Source organism: Pseudopipra pipra, chromosome 1 (genome assembly GCF_036250125.1).
Source record: "Pseudopipra pipra isolate bDixPip1 chromosome 1, bDixPip1.hap1, whole genome shotgun sequence".
Taxonomy (NCBI): Eukaryota; Metazoa; Chordata; class Aves; order Passeriformes; family Pipridae; genus Pseudopipra; species Pseudopipra pipra.
The window spans coordinates 112,310,716-112,332,485 of record NC_087549.1 but is presented as its reverse complement, the minus strand read 5'-3'; the positions used below and the strand labels follow the sequence as shown (position 1 = coordinate 112,332,485).

General features: G+C 40.0%; 1 protein-coding gene across 5 annotated transcripts in view; it reads right to left on the bottom strand.

Annotated features, from left to right (window-relative positions):
- CAPN7 (calpain 7) overlaps nucleotides 1–20,128 on the bottom strand; it is a 35,730-nt gene extending 15,602 nt beyond the window's left edge. For 4 of the 5 annotated variants that reach the window (XR_010434527.1, XM_064671811.1, XM_064671825.1 and 1 more), the window contains exons 1-13: nucleotides 19,931–20,128; nucleotides 15,645–15,753; nucleotides 13,829–13,986; nucleotides 11,455–11,522; nucleotides 10,157–10,357; nucleotides 9,680–9,766; nucleotides 8,661–8,787; nucleotides 7,869–7,954; nucleotides 6,902–6,995; nucleotides 5,314–5,460; nucleotides 3,528–3,634; nucleotides 1,949–2,069; nucleotides 1,549–1,693 (exon numbers count right to left, since the gene is read on the bottom strand). Coding sequence is in view for 4 of the 5 variants with exons in the window: in XM_064671811.1 (XP_064527881.1) it covers nucleotides 1,549–1,693; nucleotides 1,949–2,069; nucleotides 3,528–3,634; nucleotides 5,314–5,460; nucleotides 6,902–6,995; nucleotides 7,869–7,954; nucleotides 8,661–8,787; nucleotides 9,680–9,766; nucleotides 10,157–10,357; nucleotides 11,455–11,522; nucleotides 13,829–13,986; nucleotides 15,645–15,753; nucleotides 19,931–20,032 (1,552 nt within the window). In the remaining variant the exon portion in view is untranslated. Of the gene's footprint in view, nucleotides 1–1,548; nucleotides 1,694–1,948; nucleotides 2,070–3,527; nucleotides 3,635–5,313; nucleotides 5,461–6,901; nucleotides 6,996–7,868; nucleotides 7,955–8,660; nucleotides 8,788–9,679; nucleotides 9,767–10,156; nucleotides 10,358–11,454; nucleotides 11,523–13,787; nucleotides 13,987–15,644; nucleotides 15,754–19,930 lie in introns of those variants that run through there. The other variant, XM_064671835.1, reaches the window with a different exon arrangement.
- Between the last annotated feature and the right edge of the window lie 1,642 nt (nucleotides 20,129–21,770).

The window sequence follows — 21,770 nt, the reverse complement described above, 5'->3', positions numbered from 1 at the left end:
ATGAGGCTTATCAATAAATGCTCTTCATAAAAGAGTTTGGCGAAATAAACACCTGAAGAAAAGTACAAAGATCAGTGTTTACAGAGCCATAGTGCTGTCCACTCTCTTATATGGATCTGAATCATGGGTCATCTACCGCCACCACCTGCGACTCTTAGAATGCTTCCATCAATGCTGCCTCCGTACAATCCTAAACATCCACTGGTCAGAGTATGTGACCAATACATCTGTTCTAGAACAAGCAGCAGTCACAAGTATTGAGGCCATGTTGCTGAGAACACAGCTGTGTTGGGCAGGACACGTCTCAAGGATGAAGGACCACCGCCTCCCTAAGTGAACTTGCCACTGGCTGCTGCATGAGAGGAGCCCCAAAGAGAAGATACAAGGACTCCCTGAAACAACATCTCAGCCTTGGCCATATTGATCAACATAACTGGTCTACTCTGGCCTCCAACCGGGAGGTCTGGAGACACACCATCTGTAACGCTGCTGATGCCTTTGAGAAAGCACGCAGGATCACTCTCCAGGAGAAAAGACAGTGCAGAAAGAACCGTGCCTTGCAGAATATACCATCTAAGGAGTCTTTCTGCTGTGCCTTTTGCAACCGGACGTGTCTATCTCGTATTGGCCTTTTTAGCCACCAGCGCGCTTGTGACAAATGTGGGTAGAGCCCTTCACAAATCTTCATTCGTGAAGCCTAGCCATGATGATGATGATGAACAATAAATGCTATAATTTAATGGATTTGGATGTATACTGTCGTAGAAACAGAGTGGCACTGAACAAAAGGGCTCCCTCATAGAGATATGCAGACAGCAACTAGGATACAGTAAAAAGCAGAAATCTCTTTCGGAAAGTAAAATGCAGCTACTGTAGAATTTCTAAACTATTGGTAACCTGTCCTTCCACCACCAAACCCACACTGACTTTCCATATACTATACTCTGCTGCTCCCTTAGAAAGAAGGGACAACATTGGGCATCATTCCAAGTGGTTTCTCTGAGCAGAGACATACTAGTGCCACTATCTCGAAGATGGATCTCAATCTAATCTTACAACCTGAAACAGAGTGTATATAATTAATATATCTATAAACAAATCTTCAATGTAATGCAAGGGAGAAAGAACCCACTTACCTCCAGTACAGGCAAGACTAATTTAAATACTGATTACAGTAAGCATGCTGTACGTATTTGCTAATGTCATAGGGAAAACCCCACAGAAAGTCCAATGACATATTAAAAAGCATGTTCTCTTTGCAATGAACTCCCCCACACTCAGATGCTGAGACAGCAACACATAAGCAAGGAGGTACTTTCTTGTCAGTGAATTTGAGATATATTTAACAGTCCAGATTACTTAAACCTCAGTCAAACCTGAAATGACAGATTTAGATACAGAAATACTTCCTAAACTTTTGGACTATTTAATTCATAGTATTTGTTTTACTCTCCTTGTGCTTAAGCATTTCTTTCCACCTTCCTACAAGGATACATGACAAAGATCTGTATTATTGGAAAAAAATAGTGAATTCTCAAACTTTATTACCATTGTCTATTTTCTGAGCTGTTCTTGGATCAAAGTTCAAGTATTTTTGTAAATCTGGGGTCCAATTTCTTGTGTCATTTTCACTGTATCGTCCTTTCCAACGTAAGTGGCTCCAGGGATTTTTCAACTGAAGAAATCTAAGTCCCTAAAGAAATATAAAATAAAATTCATCTTGTCAGGGTAATTTTTACATATTCAAGGTATTTTTTATATGGACCAATAGCTAAAGAAAAGACAGCATCATTAAGTTTTCTGGAATTTCCCAGTGGAGACCAAGACAAAATACACTATATTAGCCATTAGAGAAAAAAAATCAGTAGCTGCCCACCTAAGGTAAACCTAGAAACCCATTGGAGTTTTCAAACAGGCATCTGAAAACACATTCAGTTTTATTTGATACCTTATATTCTCTTATGTCTAAGACTGCATATGCATGGGTTGGAACTAAACCCCATTTTTCTCCTTCCTCTTCAGACATCACCCCTGTTGCTGTGGTAATAAGGACATCTCCCTTGTGAAATCTGTTCAAAAAGAGGTGAAAAATACCTTAATTAAAACCTTGCAAGTTGCAAACTAACATTTGCCAGAGACTGTTATAGTACGTTTTTAGACTGTCCATTAGCATGCCTTTGGTTTTTGGTCAGCAGAAATCACTCCGAAAAAGCTTAAGAAAGTGGAACTATTTTTCTTTCAGAATTAAGTATAGACTTTAAGTGAAAAATTATTTTTTTAATGTAACTTCATATTTTCATAAACAAAATTCAGCATTTATCAACCTGAAGTTCAACCTGTGTCACTTTTTAAAGATACTCTTCACAGATCTTCAGCTGAGCACAAACGTGGTTTCATCAACACTTAGCCAAGCACTGCATGTAGTAAATTAATAACGCTGTCACACCCCCAGGATTCTGAAGGTGCTTTCCAAAACCTGAAGAATGAGAAGTTCGTGCTTCTGTACTTTTGCAGGTGTTTACACTCAAGTTTTGTGTTATGAATAGCAATTGTTAATTTTGCAACACACTAGCATGTTTCGCAGTCCATGCTAGAATTCAAGTACAGACTCAGTGTCCCCAGACAGTGTACAGGGTCACTGGGCTATGGATCAAATCATTTTCAGTCTAGCACAGGTAAGCAATAGTGATGCTATAATGGCTAGATACCATTCTAACTGCAGTCACACCTCCAAATTACAGTGCTGGAATATCTGAAGAATTGTTGACAGTCATCTAAAAAGCTCCTAACCAACTGAAAAAGCACTGTCAAAAAAGTCATGCTCTTCTATCATGAATGCAGATGTTTCAGTCATCAGAATAACACCTCTCTACTGCACTGACATACATAAGAAACTAGTTGCACAAAACCATTTTGAAAGAAATCCAAGTATTTGATTGCCGGCATTTATAAATTGCAGCTATGCCTACACCACAAGTAGAATAATAGAATCATTTAGTTTGGACCTTTAAGACCATCAAATCCAACTGTTATGGTATGTCTGAAGACAAATATTGCTGTTTTGATAGATTTTTGCTGCTACTCCAGGACACTTACTAATGGGGCATAATCTTGTGATATGATTAGAAATACTATATTATATCTGCTTGCTAAGGACAGCAGATAAGTGCATAAGTTCTGGGGAGCTGTGTGAGAACAACTTTTAAACACTTAACTTTTATGTTAGTTCCAAGCTGCTCTTCTCTGACTCTGTGTTCTATTTTCTTCATCAAGAAAAGGGCTACTATTATTTTTCTTCATATGTAAAGAATCAAAATTCCACAATATTTTACTCTTCTGTTTTATCAAAGCCACCAATACCTCAATTTTTCTTCTTCCACAAAGTACATAGAGATTTTATAAAGCACAATCTGCAGCAATACCAAAATGCTATCAAAGGATCTGTGATGACTGTACTGGTTTTACAGTGGTAATGCACCTACTACACAGCAAGCATTTTAATTACTTAGGAAAGAAAAAACATCTACCTCTGATAAAGCATTCTGAAAGTACTGTCTTTATTGAAAGCTTGATTGTCAGAGTGCATAGCAATTCTTTCAGGTATCCAACCAGTCAGTGCATGGAGATCAATATTCTGAAAAGCAAATATTCAAAAGAAATCAGAACAGATCCATCAGCATATGACATCTTATAAAAATGCCTTGAAAGAAATCAAGTATACACACGTTACAGTACAACTCTACACCTAAAAGGCTCAAGATAAAGACTAACAAAAAATTCTTTGATTAGATAAGGACAACATTTCCAAATCGTTTAACAAAAACAAAATGAAAAACAACCAAAACAAACAAAACCCACAAAAAACCAAACCAAAAAAAAACCCCAACAAAAACCCCAAAAAAGTCACACACACACACCCAAAAGCTGGAAATTTCAGAGTAACAGAAGCATAAGAGAATCATCAGTCACAATCATTTGTGTGACATGTTCTATTTATTTCATTGATTCACAAACTCTTAAAGCACACTCTCAAAAGCAGTATATATGCATTTTAAATAATTTAAGTTTTACTTTAAGGCTCAGGGTTTGGTTTTTTTATTCTTTTTGGTAAAGCTGACACTGACATGTATTTCCATAAAAAGATGCTTTAATCTCCCAACTCCTTGAAACATTGCTTATTCCTTTTCTTTTGCTTTTTACTCCTCAAAGCAAAAGCAGACACTCTAAATGCTTGAAGTGTCAATAACCAGCACTGCTGGGTGGGAACTTGAGGAATTACAAGTACAAGACAGCCAGTAAGTAACCCTGATTACACAAGGAAGCTAGAATATAGTGGAAACCAGAGGGAGTGGGAAGGGTGGAGATTAAATGTCACAAGTCAAGCTATTTTTCCAGATAGCAAGTTAGAGAACAACAATGAGAATAAAACACATCTATTCTCACCAGCTTCTGTCCTTCAAAACAAAGCAGCCTGACATATGCACAGATAAAAATGTGTGCTACATTTACCCCTTACACAAAGCCACATTTGTTCCATAATAATTTTTCAAGGGATGATGATTACCTAGTATACCCTCCAAGAATGTGATTAACTAGAATGCCAACAGCATCATGAAATGAAAAAATATACTATTAAAATTTTAAAGAATTTTAAAGTGAAATCAGAAAGGTTTCCTAAGTAACAAATTAAGATTATAAGGGATACTCATTTCAGTAAACTGTCCCTCTTTGAAAGAATAATTTGCATGCCAGTTTAGCTGCAGTACAATCAATGACTGTTTCTTTAGTAACCACATTATAGGAACCCGATACATATTTATGTAGGTGAGTGGAACAATCTGATAAACAAACTTGCACAGATCAAAGTACTTGCTCCCTCCATACACGTACTGAATGACTAGCCCTTTCCTAGCTGACTCCATTACCTAATGAGGGAGAACTGCCCTATTGAGTTAGAAACCAAAATCAACAGTATTGATATGGGCAAAGAAATTTTATGACTTCACCCAACACTTTCATCTAGGCTTTATATAAAACACATGTACTTCCCGCCCACAAGTGTCAATAGTGCAGTCTGAGAACTAAGATTAACTCAGACCATCAAGATATCTTGCTCATTCTACTTTGATAGAATAATTTCCTTAAGTACAGCTAAGAATATTTGAAAGAAAGAAACAAAAAAAACATTAAGAAAATGGCAAACCCAATACTTGTCTCCCCAAGCAATTCACTTTGATTACACTAGAAGGAAATTATTTGACCCAATATTATCTAAGTGGAATTTCTTCCTCTAAGAAATAATCTCATACTTACAGAATTTGATCCAGGAAAATCATATCCTCCCATGACCTTCATGTAAGCCTTTTCTATTAGTGACACCCATAATTCGTTCTTATTATTAGAATAAGAGCAGAGAAGTTCCCCACTATGATCAACAGGTAACTGGTCATCTATGATTACCTGTTTGAAATGAATGAAAAATCATCATAAACCTAATAAAATAATTTGAAAGTGCTTAGGAAATAAACCAAACCCCTCATTAATACACAGCTTCTCAGATACAACCAGACCTGACCATTATTCTCACATGTTAACACCTCTATCAATTCTGCAGTGGTTTGCCCAAGTGAAAAAGAAATTCTGTTGCCATCTCTGACTTGCACTGGCCCAACTGAGTGTCCAGTGAACGGCTGCCTCTCTTTCCCATATGTAAAATAGGAATGACGACAGTACAGTCTTATAAAGTGTTTAATATCTATTGCAAAAGGTACGTGCAGAAACGTTCAGTGTAATAACAAGCATAAAAAAGTAAAGAAAAGCCAAACAACATTCCTCAACTAATTAGGAATCAAGAGCATGGATTGTGCTTGGTAGCCAGCAGAAAAATAAACATTTATTTGCCTATAAGGAAACAAACTGTGTCATATCGCTTTCATAGCCTCTACTTCCAGATTTAAGTTTCTTCCCTCTGAAGAGGGAAAACAACTCATAGCAGCAGCTGTTACAGTATTAACATTTCTTCCTTATATTGGGTAGCATATATTCCTCATTATCACAGATTGTTCCTGCATACTTGTAGTGGTATGAGACAGTTTCCCTGAATAGATTTTCAGTTTTCTGTTGGCATTAGTCCATTACATACAGGCTACCAACACAGCACATTTTCTGGTCAAATCCTATCTGTGCAAAAATGAATAATTCTTTTCATAGAAGAGCAAATGGCCATTCACCATAACAAAAGGAAGCCATTAAGAGATATTTTGGAAGGGGTAATAAGAGCAAGGTAAACACATAAATGATACTTTCTTGAAACGTTCAGATTCCAGGATTTTGCAGCTTGAGGACTTCCTGACCCAGAGGTTATATCTTAGCAATTAAGAGCCTTTGACGAGTTTCGCCTTACTCCCCCACCCCCATGAATATGCTCACTCTACTTCTGAACTCCCCTAAACATTCATCAGACAATATGATCTGCAATAATCAGTGCTACTATTAAGTATTATATGGAGAAATACATTATTTTATATCCTTATTTATTGTGCTGAAAAGAAAATTAAGTTTTTTGTCAGTTTAAAAACTTCTGTGTTCAGGCATCTCCTCTCCATACTTAAAAATCTGCAGTCGAGTTACTCCTCTATGGTCATTCCGTATCTATACTCTGCCTGGATGTCCCCCTCTGTACTTTTAAATTCTGTAACTTCCTTTCTAAGATGGGGTGGAAAAGTGCACATCCAATTCATAAATATGGGATATGTAGTTTTGCTCCTGTTTGGTTTTCATAATTCTTTTAAGTGATATAAGGATTTTTTTGCTATGCAAGCACTTCACAGTGAAGCAGACCAAGCCTTTAAAATATATGACTTAAACAGTAATAGCCCTAAGTCTCCCCAAAACCATTTACCTTTCTAGGTACACCATTGATATGAAGCTTCACCATGTATTTACCACATGGATTATACTCTGGCTCCCCTTTCTTATTCTGAGGGTAAATTATACTGTTAATAGAAAAAAAAAGAAAAAGAGGAAGTTGTGACAAATTACTTGGCTGATAACAATAAGAGTGGGATTAACACAGTTTGTTTCTGGAATTTATACTTAACATCAATCAATATAGAATTTTTAATGAAAGAGCAACTCAAATTTAAAGTAAAGAATAATAATGTGGAAATTGGTTTTGTTTTTCAGGCCTTGCTTTTCCTGCAGCTTTCTGCTTAATACAGTAGCAAAAAGAACACAAGTAACCTAATTGTTTCTCAAACAGAAGCAAGGCAAAGAAAATTATCTTATTATTAAACAAATGGTATTTACATATCTCTAATGTCATTCAGGGAAGTACTGTATTTATAAGTTAAACATTTGAAGAAGAAGGCAGTGCAGAACTCAACTGCTCTTGAAAAGAACACAAGTTCAGTTCTAATGAGAATAGGTTAAAATGAAGCAATCCAAAAACATTCACACACTGGTCTGGCAAGGGGCTCCCATCAAAGTCCACAAAACTCCTGGCAAATTTATCATGGGATGCCCAACGAGTGGAACTCAGACAGTTTTGCTAACATTAATTCTACAATGAGTTGCAATGAAACTATAAAGCATTGTAAGTAAAATTTCTATTAAAAAAATCCCAAACAAATAAAAACCCCTTCCAAACTATTCATTACTCCTTGAAGCAGATCTAAGTTAAACACCAATGTCTGTATATGTATCTATATGTAGTTGGCTCTCCTCTTAGAAGTGCTAAAACCACAAGTCCAAGGGAGATGAAGGTGAAACAAATGCTAGTTTTTACTGTGTACAAGTGTCATGGAACATCTTGCAAAAGCTTGGCAGTATTAAGTCCGGAAAGACCTTAGAAAGCAACAGCTACTTACCTCGTGATCAATTTTTTGTTATATCTTCTTTCATATGCTGCACTGATAGCTAGTGATGCCACAAAAGAGCAATCTGACACTATTGTCTACAAAGAAAAGAAAATCAGTGAGGACATTTACTAATAACTCAAATACTGAAAGATGAATGCAGTGTATGGAGGGAAGGAAAACCATCAGTTAGTAGTTGCCTTCAAAAAGGAAAGCTTTAAACGAAGAGAAACAAAGCCACTACTAAAAAGGCAGGAAGTGTATGCTTGTTCAACACGAGTCCCCTACAAAGCAAACCAAAGTCAGAATTACTAATGACAATCAGAGGCAAGCACAGATACCTCAGCATACATTCACACTTACTCCTTCCTCCCAGATACCATATCCAAGGGCATAATCTATTATAGATTCCAGAATAGTTTGGACCATCTGCAACTTGACACTAGGATATGTCCCCGTTCTCAATGGGCCACTGCTTCCCATCAAATAAAAATTTAAAGATCTTGCTCATTATTTTTCCCATGCACTAAATGAAATGAGCAATTTGCTGCAGAGTACAGCTTGCCTTTTTCATACTACCCTTACCACTATCTCTAGAAAACAGGATTTTCAGCTGGAATTCAAGTTCTAATTTTCACTGTCACTGCTAACACCTGTTTATTCTCGTGGACAGAAAACTTATGGAATTTATTTATTTATTTAATCTCACGAGGGCCAAGGAATGAACTCTCACATTTGGGGATTCCTTTTTGAACAAGAAAGTTCCCTGGGAGCAGCACACATTTCTCTTTAGGAACAATTTACCTGCTTTATGCTGAAACTTGATACAGTGTAGATCATGGTAGGGTTATTTGTTATGTCATCTGGTCGCACCCACTTGGCAAACATTGCTTTCTGTTTGGGGGATAATGGTAACTTCCCGCATTTATCACTAGATTTAAAAGAGGAAAAAAAAGTAGAAATAAATCAGTAGCAGTTTAGAAAAGCTTTTCATGGTTTGACCAATCCTATGTACGTCTGATAGATTGTGCAAAATATGTACAGAACAATTAAAAAGCTGTAAAACAATTTCAAAGAACACCACTTTTAAGTGTGTGGGTTTTAGATGGAAAAAAAAATAAAAATATGTAATAAAACCCAGGAGTTTCCTTCATAAAAGATTGAACAGAAGGGAATTCCAAAGAGCCACCTACACCAGTAGAAACTCAAATTCTGCACTTTATTTGAATATGATGAACCTAATAATAAAAACTTTCTTTAGTTTTGGAAATTGAGGCTTGTTTGATTGATACGCCTTTAGCAAAAAATTGGGAAAAAAACCAAACCAAAATAAAAAACCAACCCCAAGTGTCTTTGTCTGTTACGGCTATGCAATCTTGACATATTATTATTGCTCATGAATGAAGGTCTAGCAGTTACATATCACTCTTCCTCGGAATAGTCCTTTACAGAGGAAATGGCTACCACCCTCAGCTTACAGGTAACTGATGCAAAGGGAGCTAAACTCTGTTTGGAGCAGAATCAGATAAGGGGACCAAGTTGCCAGCCCAGCCCAATATTCCAAAAAGTCAAATATAATGTTGTCCTTATAGGCCTGAAGGCACAGCTGCAAAAGCACTATACAGCAAGGTCAGCCTACAATGAAGTCTTAGGTTCAGAATGGAAGAAGGAAGTGGTAGTACTTAAGTATCTCTGCCTGAATTATGATTAAAACCCTACCTTACCAATTTTAATCTCCTAAAAAGAAAACACAGAAATACCAAATATGGGAAAGTTTTGAAAATAAAAACAAAAGTGAAGTTCAGAAATTGAACCATACTTACGAAAAAGGCATAGGGAAAGCAAAACGTTCTCTCAGATCGACACTCATGAAAGGTACATATTCAATGCCATTAATTTTTGAAGTCTTCCTGAAAGTAATAACAAAAAAAATATAGTTACAAACCTCCCTATCATCTTTCAAAGACTAAGTTCCAAAAGGTAATAGCAACAAAATCAGCTTTTAAAAGCTAACAAAACAGTGCTTCTGAAAACTAGACAACTGCCACTTGAAATCGATGTATTTGATAGTTTTAAAAATTCAAAATTTAGGCTAAAATTTTATGGATTATTTGTAGCTTATTCCACCTATAATAAAAATTTAAGCAAAAGGAACTGGATGCAACAGAAGCCACAGTCCTACAAAATATTATGCAACCTCAATTTCCAGTGCAGTTGCTTAATCTATGAAAACACCTCTGTACTTTGGCTTCTCAGAGCCAGATCTCTCATGAACTCATTTTGGAAAATCTTCAACTTACCTGAGCACTTCAATCTCCTCTGCAGTGTATCTCTGACCTTGAGGTTCGCTAGCTTGTACTGCTCTGATTGTCTGTGGTTTATCATTTAAAGAAAAATCAGGTCCCAATGGGAAGAACGTTCTCACTGGCTGATTTGGTTTAGCTGCAGTTGACTTTTCTTTCTGAGATGACTTTGACATAGATTCCTTCAGTGCCTCTGCTCTAAAGCAAATAAAAATGCATTTTACTTACAACGATAAAAACATAGTTATGGTTCAATTACTCATTTTCTTGGTTCATGTTCCCACATATATTACATGGAAAGAACAAATGCCCAATTTGTTCACCACTTTCCCTAAAAAAACCCCAAAATCTATTTCTGATGCTGGTACTTTACTTTCCTGTTCTTGAATCAATTAAAAGATAGCATTTCCAACTCACATAAGCTACTCTTGGCAGAACTCATTAGATTTTTATTGCCTCTAAATTAAGCTAATAGGAGAATTTGTGTAAGTGTTCATTATCTGGAATCTCAAAACAAGATCACCGAAACACAGAGAGAGAAAACTGATTTGCACCCTCTCATACCTTCCAGATTTATTTTGTCTAGCAGCTACAATAGCAGTAAAAACCCACAGGCATTCTCACAACCCAGCATTTCAACTGCTTGAAGACTGTGTATTCGGGAGCCATATTTTGTTGTTGCTGCATTAAGCTGGTGGATGGTCACACACATGCAAAATACTGCTTTCTTTCTGAACACAGACCAAGCAGTGCTAAAAACCAGCTTATACTGAAACTTTGCCCGACATAGGCCATGATTCACCATCAAAGAGCTGATTTTAGAAGAGGTATCTTGAACTTATACTTGTGCAAATTGTTTCAGACAGACATTTTATTACACATATACCATGCAATTAGATTGCTACTGTCAAGATAAATGTTTCCCAGTTTCCAAGCTATCTTCCTTATGAAGGGACAGGGACAGTGACACCTTAACTTCATGCTGGCTTCAATTCAGCATTTTTATAGAAGCTCTGATATATATCTCTGAATACTGAAGTAGTGTGTTTGTTCGAGCGTATACACAGCCCTTTCCTAATTCTGCATGTCCTTTCCTAATTCTGCAAGATTCCCAGAGGGTTGGCACAACAGCTGCTACATTCAGCAGTGTAGCAGCTGGCAGCTAGCTCCAAGGAAAAGTCTACAGGAGCTTGGTCTACCCAGAAACCATATAGACATGCAAGACTGAGAACACAACTCAGAGGGTGCACTTAGACCTGACAGCAAGTATATTTACTAACATTAGCAGTACTCACCTATCCAGTGCTTGTCGAGCCAGCTGTTTCAGTTTGGACTGGAGGCCTGCTTCTGAAGTTTCAGTAGCCTGAAGTACAAAATAAAAGCAAGAAAAAACAAAGCTACACATTGAAAGAAACCCAGCATGTTTTAAAAGCTCAGTTTGTCATAATTCTAGATTACACTGAAGAGTAACTAGCTATTTTTTCCAATTCTATTTTTAAATGAGCAAATATGTGGGGCTTGTAGGGTTTTTGCTGTTCTTTTTTTTAAATCTCATCATAAAAACCATATGAAGTACGTAAATATCATTTTGCTGTTCTAGTGAAATGTTCATAAAATGGAAGTGATGTTTAAAATTTTTCAGCATGGGAAACATAACATACAGAAAAAAATTTGCCAGAAGAATTAACTGTATTGAAACACTATGGGCAGAAAGAACACAAAACCAAATGTAACATACACTACTGAGCTTGGATGTGTTCTCATTCTTTTCCCCAAATGAGTAAAAAATAATCAGGGTAACTTAGGAAAAAAAAATACATTTTTGAATGTTTATTTTCATAAAATACAAACTAACAAGACAGATGTGCAAGAACAACATTTTTAACTTGCAATCAAAGGCATAAAATAAACTATGACAGGGCAACGAAACAAGTATCAAGAGTGCTAACTTCTGTTCCCAGCTGGGAGGTCAGCTATGACAGTTTACACTTTCCTTTTCCTTACAGGTGAAGCATGGCTTCTGCTGCTAAACAATCTGCAAGAGGCACAACATGACATGTGGCTTCACCTGTGACACCCACAAGTGTGACAGGTTTCAGGTTCTAGCTTTGTAGCTTGACCAGGTCAGCCAGGTCAACTGAGGATACAAAAAGCAAGCTACTTTCACCCCAGGAAACAAAACGAGAAACACCCTCTACAAGCTACTAACTTCATTTGCAAATAAATTACACGCTGGAGTTCCTGGTTGGAAAAGATTCTGAAAGATGTACGAAGGTAAGCAATGGAGACGGAACACCAGCACAGTCATCTAGGAATCAGCCACAGAAGAGGAGGAATGGCTGCTCTCTGAGTACTTTAAGGGTAAGGAAGAAACAAATTTCTCCACCTGCATATTCTAAGGAGAAAAATAGAAGTAAAGCTTCAAGATAGCAGAGTTCCTTCAATCTTCTTTCATCCTGGGAAGAAGAAGGTACTTTTGGGTCACCCCAAGGAACAAAGCTTACCATCATGTCAACAAAATAATATGCTAGTCAAGATTAAAAGAAACTTCAGCAGTATCTTGTACCTCATGAAGTACCCGATGTTATATATGCATATATATATACACAGTTATTAATAAAAATATGTTCTTTCAGACATGAAAAATACATGTACAAAATACGTACTTTCAGACTAACTTCAGTAAAATTTTCATGCACTGACACAACAGAAGGAAGAACACAGCAGAGGAAAAACAGTACACTGCTGCAGCAGATGTTATGTAATAGACTGAAAATGTTCTGCTCCAACAGCTCAAGTCAAAAAACTAGAGCAGTTCTATTAACTCTTGATCTGGTTACACTGCATCACCAGGGGTTTTTAGCCTAGGTATAACCTGTTTACAGAATTCAGAGAAAAGAACTTACTCTAGCATGTAGCAACATGTAGTAACATACCACTCTCAACAACCCACATATATTTTTACATTATAAAAAGGGAAAAGAAGGGAAAAAGAAAAACAGACTTGGTGGAGTTACATTATGATGGTGAGCTCTTCTTATAGTGAGTTAGTTAAGGCAACTGGACTTAGGGGAAAAAAGCAGTACCTGTAATTACATTCTTCCTCATTTACATAATGGCCAATTTGTCCTTATTAATTTCAGTGTGAATTGAATTCACTCATAACAGCTTTAATGTTGAGCAGTCAAGTACTATTTTTACTAGTTTTGGCATCAGTAGACTATTACATCTTCAGAAAGTGTCACACACAAAAATTTCACTTAAATTACTTCCTTTAATGTAGTCAGAAAGTAATACAGCTGACACATTAGCAAGTCATCTTCAGTTTTAACAGTTTTTAATTTGGTTTAGCACTGTATTTGCTCCAGGGCAAAAATTAACATGAAAAACGTTCCAGAATATTTCTAGTTTTTAGTATGATCCAGTTCAGAAATAAAAACCACACAGAAATCACAAGACCCTAAAAATTTACAGTGTTGTATAGCAGCACAACACAGGCTGGAAGAAATGCTAAAAAAAAACAGTGGGGAAAAAAAAGATTAAAAAGTAGTTTTTAGAAATACAGGTACTCCATTTTCAAGCCAGCCTTTAAGAGTCAGTCACTTGTGTAAGTTGAAGAATTTCTTACCATCACATAATTCCACCAAGTTAACCTGTAGCTTAACATACTGTTTTCAAACAGAGTTCCACGGCTTCTGTGTACAACTCTATAGCTTCTTCTGCATTGCCTTTATCATCTTCATCAAAAGCTTGTGTAACTAGGAAGTGAGCACGCTCCAAGTCCAACTGTTGTTTTGACTTCAGAGGGTCTGTTTTCTGTGACTGAACTAAACAAAAAAGAAAGTATTTAGCTTTCTTCAGCAGCAGACATGTAAAAACATCCTTAACATGGTACGGAAACACTAGCAACCCTAATCAGATGAGTAATAACTATTTCTTGTCTGGAAACTAATCTTTCTAGACTTCGCTAAAAACATCTAGGCAAGGACCACCCCCTCCCTGAAGCAGAGATACGCTCTCAGGATATTTCAGATGTCAAATAATATAAATAAAATCTTTTTCATACTACACTGAGTATGTTTATGTCAAATATTGCATCATTTGTGAAAACACATCACCTAACAAAACATACGAGTTCCTTAGGTGTCCTCTTCATTTAATACCTTTATTAATGACCTGAAGGAGAAGGCAGAGTGCACCTTCACCAAGGCTGCAGACCCCACCAAACCAATTCATTCAAACACACAGCTGTGTGAATGAACACAGCTGCTCAAATGGATACAAACAAGCTAAAGTAACAGGCTGTCAAGAACCTCAGGACAAATGCTATGCCCTGTGCTTGGGACAGACTAACACCCTGCAGGGTATAGGCCCATGAAGGAGGGTCTGGGGGACAAGTGGATGAACCTGAGCCAGCAGGACCCCAGCAGCAATGAAGGCTAACAGCACCCCGGGCTGCATCATCAGGAGCACAGCCAGGAGATTTGGGGGTGGGGAAACGATTGGCACCCTCTACTCAGCACTCAGCAGACTGTCTGGAATGCTGCATCCCACTTTGGGTCCCCAGTGAGGTTGAGGCTGGAGGACTTTGCCTTTAGAAAAGCTGAGGAAGCACAGCTTGTCCAGCCAGGAGGAGAGACAGCTTTGGGGGGACCTAATAGCAACTTGCCATTAGTTGCGAGGTTGTCAAGAAAGAGCCTGAATCCATTTTCTTCACTGCAGTGTGAAGAAAGGGAATGAGAGTCAGTGGCTATGGACTGAAACAGGGGAGAATACAACTAGATATATATAAAAAAATAATCACTAGAAATACAATTGCACCCTGGAACGGAGGCTCAGAGGCACCAGGAAATTTCTGTCCTTAGGTGTTTCTAGGACCTGACCGAACCTAAGCAACTTGGTCCAAAAATCAATGTCTACCCTGCTTTCAGCTGGACATAAGCCTTCCAAAGTCCCTTTCTGGCCAAGTGATTCTATGATTCTAATTGAGAATTGCAGGTGTGCAAAAATTTAAGGATTTAGTCTAAGCAGAAACATTGAAATCAGATCAAACAAGGAAACTCTTATGAGAGCAAAGAGCTCCTTTGCCCTCTCAATATTAGTAATTATATATAAATATCAGAACCCACTTGCTTCAAATCCATCATGCAGCTAACCTCATATGTGTGTTTTGATTTGTTCCTAATCAATTTTTATCGCTATATTTAATTACTTTCTCATGTTTTCTCTGCAGATGAGATTCCTCAGAATATTTAAAAGCAAGGAATACCCACACCCAAATCCTTAGGTAGTTCAGTCTCCACTTAATTTCTGATGTATCAGAATTCAAAGCACTGATACGCTTATTTGTGGTTCTTCACAAAGGACAAGGAAATTAGAATAATGAAAAACAGAGCAAACACCATTGATATGTATTTCACAGCAGCAAACAACTTTCTAATTAAACCTCTGCTTAAATTAATTGAGTGGAAAGCTCCTTACCCACCTGCTGAATGGAGAGCTTGAACTCTCTCCAAGTACTCATTTATTTTTTCTTGAATATTTTCCAAGTTTGACCCAGCCATCCCAGCATAAATCAAGGCTTGTGCGGCTTCCTGCAGACAGAAGAATTTGAGACAAAGTTAATGTTTGCTGCCTAGAAAATTACTTTCCATAAACAGAGGGCCTACAACAGCCTTGAGCTGCATGAAAGCAAGCCCTTACATCTACAAAAAGACTCAGTGGCTGAAGGGAAATTCTGCTGGAAAGAAGTTGTTTCAGGTTATAAATTAGATCACGTTCAATTGCTCACATCTGGAAAAACCTATAAGACTATAAAAATATTTAGAAGTTCTGTAAGACAAGATCTTAGGCCTGTCTGTAAAGTATCATATGAAATTAGGAGATTTTAAGTAAAACTTTCCAAGCATGCATAGAAACCAGTTTGGTTTTAAAGCTGTGGATTTAAGGTTAGGAAAAAAAATTAGCTACTCAAGTTATTTGCATTTAATCTGATAATAATGATAAAAGCTTTTCAAAATCAGATGCAAAGAATTTTGGGGGATTTTTAGTATTACTCAGATGAAGCTATCAAATGTGGAAAGTCTATAAATTTGAGGTTTCTTACCTTCTCAAACTTGTTTTTTCAAATATTTGCACGTACACGAAAATACTGGATGCAAGTCTACTTCCAGAAGGGAGCATAGGCCTCCAGCTCAGAAGCACAGTATGCTACCCACATTAAGGCTTGTCCCATACTGTACAAAACTATTAAGAAAAAACACCTTCAGTTGCATAAGCTGTCTATCCATTCACTAAATTTATGAAAAACATGTAAGGTTTGGCAGGGCTGCAATAAATAGCCAGACCTGACACAGTCTCAGAACCACATGGGGAATCCACACTTGTCACCCACAAAAATGAGGACAAAAACCTTATTTTGTCCTCATTATTGGCATGGGGAAAAAACCCACAACATTCTTGTGGCAATGCTCATCTTCTCTGCAGCACAAGAGGAGAGGAGGTGGTCGTATAGCAGGCAGGCTGGTACCGGAGGAAGCAAAATAGTAACTAGAGAGCTGCTTCACAAAGATAGTGCTCAGAGAGGCTGCTCTGCACAGAGCAAGCACAGAACCATATCCAATGAGCCCCTGGTGTGCTTTATGGCCATTGTTTCTGTCAAGCTTTGCAGTTTGCTCCCCTACTCATCTGCCCAGTTTGCCCAAGCTTAAAACTGATCCTGACATAGCCTGTACTTGTTATCAGGATGAATTTTCACTAAGAAGTGTCACAGAACCAAGTACCACATACTCCCTGTCGGCATCCATCTCCATATTACGTCACATAAAATGTCCACAGCCACAGAAAGGTAAATTGAAGTTCCATTTATATGTTGCAATTAACTACCATTAAGGTCTAGCACACTACTATTCTTCGGAGGGGGAAAAAATGCACTACAGCTACCTGCTCAAAGGATAAATATATTTGTCTGTTTGTCAGTACAGACTGACAAATCAGGTGCTCTATCATAAAGGCATGTTGTCTACATACGATGCAAAGAACAAACGTGGATTTTCAAACCAGTGCTGCAAAATCAACGTATAACTGATGTTGCTTCTGTACCTTCAGGAACAACTGTTTTGCCTGGTTTTAAGAGGTAAACATAATGAAAACAGTCTTTTATAAATTAAGCCTCCAAAGGACTAAAGAAGTTGACCTGCAGAGCCAGCCTGCCAGCTGTTTCCAGTGACCAGATGGACATGCAATTCAGAGTTAGCATTTATGATCTCTTCACTATCATTATTGTTCTTTGTCATGAGTAGTGTGCCACAGCCACACTAAGCTAACTACTCATTGTCAGTCTGCAAGATGCTAACTGCTGGTCAACACTCAAACTTAGCAACAGCCTTTAGCAGCTTTGCTGAGGTCATTGGGTATCCAAAAATTATCTTGACATTTCTGCAGAGCACCATTAGCAAGCTGCCCTAGGCTGGTTCACATGCAGCCCTCCTCTAGGGATCTATCAAAGTTAAGTGGCAGCAGGAAGTGAACAGCACTTGCAAGCCACAGAAATTCCATTCAGACTGGTCTGTTTCGCTGTTGTCTGTGGACAACAACTGTAGCATTTTCCATGTTTCATCCTTAAGGTCACTTTCTGGCAGAAGCCAGTTCAACATCTAGGCTTTCCCACATGCTTAGTAGTTGCACCAGTGGGCTCTGAACTGCTTAAATCAGTTGATAAGAAAGTTAGTGATGGGCCAGAGCTTACTTGCATTGTCCAAAAAGAAAAGCATGAAGGGCCCCAAAATACTAGATGATATTTTCTAACTAATTTTGTTTAATCTAATATGGCAATGATTCTTCAGGCAATATCCAGAAAGCCAAACCTATCTCAGCTGAAATATACATAAAGAATTCTGCTTTAATAGTATCTGCTGAGTTTGCTCTCGCTCCTGATCACAATAGGATTGAACACCAACACCTTTGCATATAATCTGACACAAGCATCAACATCTAGCGTTGGATTGCCAAGAGGCACCTGTCTGAACAGCAGAAACCTTACCTGCAGTTGTGATTCAAAGCTATAACAGGGTCAAATCTGTGACTGTGCTGCTCTCTGGCACAGCTTTTGCACACCAGAAAACACTACCCAGGTTACACTCTTTGTCATGTGTAAGCTTCAAGTGCACCAAGACTGCCAGGAATGCGTTTTTGCACTTAGCAAGAACACTACCCATATGCAGCAACTGAAAAAGATTTTCCACACACTGTTCAAAAGCGTACGAGGGTGATTACTTGCACAAAGAGATGTTTTTATTATGTAGAGCAGTGAATAATTTCTTTCAGATATATGCAGAAATATACGGTACTGAAGCAATACTGTGCATGGATATCAGACCATGCACACACACTGCTGCTGCTAAGTACAGAGTTTATCAGTGTTATTCTGGGTAACTATAACTTTTGCATACATATGCTTTACATATATAAACTTAACTCACACTACATTAACAACCAGGCTAAAAAAAAAAAAGATACTTCCCTTCCTATCCCTTCACATTTACACGCACAGGCCACCATAACAATAATATTACGCTTTTTAAATATTTCATAGACACCTAACACTCATGAAGCAAAAGGCCAGCTACCAAGCCTTTAGCAAGTTAATGGAAAAGAATTACTTTGGCAGAATAACAGAATTTGCGGAACGATTAATGTGACAAGGATAAACATGGCCTTAAAAAAAATCCCTCCTCGCAGGTGAGAAGTAAAGCCAGTGGGATATGGAACTTTAATGTAACTATGCAAAACATAAACCCAACAAAATAAGACAACTTACACAGGTGAAAAATACATAATAGTTGCACAAGATTTACTAAATACCAGTAGTAAGTCCATAGATATTGAGCAAGACACTGAATCAACCTCATTACACCCTTGGTTACACCAACCTGAAGCTGTACTTAAATAACAAAATCTGGTCCCTAATGGAAAGAATATTCATATGTGGTTAAAAACACATCACTGACAGCTTATGATCTGAACCTGTCTTACTGCTGAGCATCTTGTATTTCACCATAGACTTTTTTTTTTTTTGATGACCAATTGTACAATAGAGTTGTTTCCAGCTGCACACTCAAGAGCAGCAGCATTGCCGACTTGTGGTTCTCCAAAATGCCCAGCGCTACATCTCCAGCATAAACCTGATCAGCCTTTCCGGCCTGGCGGGGGTGGGGGAGAGGCCAGGAACGAAAGCGTAGAAGTAGCGAGGCAGAGACGTTTTTAGGTTACGACGAAGCTTCCGAGAAGCACCGAGGGGGCTGTGCTTCCAGTAGCTGGAAGAAGCGCCGGCACCCACTTATCCAGCACAGCACCTGCGGTGCCACCCCTAAACAGCAGCGCAGGGGCAGCGCTCCTTCCCACCTAAAAACCAGACGCAGGGAAAAGGCATTTCGCAACCCGCCCTGAGGGACGCGGCTCCTTCGGAGACTGACGGACAAACTTTGGAGGCGCACGGCCGGCCTTCCGCTCTCCTCCCGGCGGGCACCGCCTCGCCCTCCCCGGGCCGAGCGGGCCGTCCCCGGGCACACACCCCGGGCTGACCCAGCGCGCCCTCCCCGCCGGCAGGACCGGGCCGGGCCGCGCCGGGCCGCGCCGGCCGCCCCTCCCTCCCTGCCCCGGCCCTCCGCTGGCTGGGGGGAAGTGCGAACCCTCCGGTAGCTCCGGAGCATCAGCGCGGTGAGGGGACGGGGACACTGCCGCCCCGAGGGAAGCGGCCCCCACCCGCCGTACCTTGTAGTAGAAGACCGCTTCCTGGTAGCGCCCGCTCTGGTCCCGCTGCACCGCCAGCTGCGCGAACTTCACCGCGTCCAGCTCCAGCGTGGTGGCGTCCATGGCCGGTGCCCTCCCGGTGCCACCACCGGCGGCAGCGGCGGCAGCGGCGGCAGCGCCTCTCCAAGCCCACCCTGTCCCCGCCGGCAACTCCCCGCCCGCCGGGCCGCTTCCCCCGCCCCCCTGACCCCGCCGCGCCCGCGGGACACGCCCCCATGTCTGGTTACGCCCCCCCGCGCATCTGGCCACGCCCAGCCGTTCTGACAGCTGATTTGACCACGCCCACCGCCCCCCCGGCCACGCCCACCCACCCTGGCAGCGGCCTCCCGCCCGGGGCTGCACTGCGCGTGCTCCGGCGCGCGGGGCTGGGTGGGGCCCGCGGGTGCCGCGGGGGGCGGGTGGGGGACGGGAGGGAGTCGGTGAGGGGGGGCCGGAGGTGTGTGAGGGGCGAGAGACTGACGATGTAGCGCTCAGTGCCGTGGTCTAGTAACCACCGCGGTAGTGGATCAAGGGGTGGACTTGATGATCGCAGAGGTCCTTTCCAAGCCGGCTGACTCACTCTGTGATTCTATGATTCTATGACTCACATAATCACAGAATCAGTTAGGTTGGAAAAGACCTCTGAGATCATCGAGTCCGACCTATGACCGAACACCACCATGTAAACTAGACCATGTCACTAAGTGCCATACCCAGTCTTTCTTTAAACACCTTCTTTCTTTAAACACCTCTAAGGACGATGACTCCACCACCTCCCTGGGCAGACCATTCCAGTGTCTAACCAGCCTTTCTGTGAAGAAATTCTTCCTTATGTCCAATCTAAACCTCCCCTGGTGCAGTTTAAGACTATGCCCTCTTGTTACTTGGGAGAAGAGACTGACTCTCACCTGACTACAACCTCCTTTCAGGTTGTTCTAGAGAGCAGTAAGGTCACCCCTGAGTCTTCTTTTCTCTGGAATAAACAAGCCCAGCTCCCTCAGCAGCTCCTCATAGACTTGTGCTCCAGACACTTCACCCGCTTCATTGCCCTTCTCCGGACTCACCCCAACACCTCAATGTGCTTCCTGAATTGAGGGGCCTGGAACTGAACACGGTACTTCAGGTGTGGCCTCACTGGTGCCAAATGCAGGGGAAAAATCACTTCCCTAAATTGCTCCCCATCCCACCTCTCCCATGGCTGTCAGCCATGGGCAAGGGGAGCAGGCACAGCCCAAGGGTGCCTCTGCAGTGTTTTAAAAACAGAGTGGGGGTTTTTTCATTCACTTTTTGATGGAGGTACTCATGGCTAGCTCTTGAAGCTGGGTTTTCTAGCCTTAAAGAGAGCACTTTCAGTGTGTAACCAGTTCAGCTTTTTGTTCATGCTTTCAGAATTTCTCCTTAATCTGGGGGGGTGGGATACTTGAGGACTGGGGTCCTTCCACAAGGAGCCAGATGGCAAAGACAAGGGCAAATGGGAACAAGTTTTACAGCAGAGGTTTCATCTTGACATAAGAAAAAAAGTGTTGATAGTAAGATCAACTGTTCATTGAAAGAACCTCCCCAGGACATGGTAGAATTCCCATTGCTGGAGGTTTTCAAGAGTGCTTAGACAGGGTGCTAGATAATCTCTTTTTTCCACAGAAGGTTGGACCAGGGAATCTTTCAAGGTCCCTTCTAACTTGGGCAATTCCGTGATTCTGTGGGCATTTATTTCTGCCTGAAAATACAGCTTATTGCAAGGCATTGTTTTCACCTTATATGCCTTCCTTCTTAACCTCATCTAATGCTTGCTTTCTTATCTCCCTTGCCTGCCTTTTGCAGT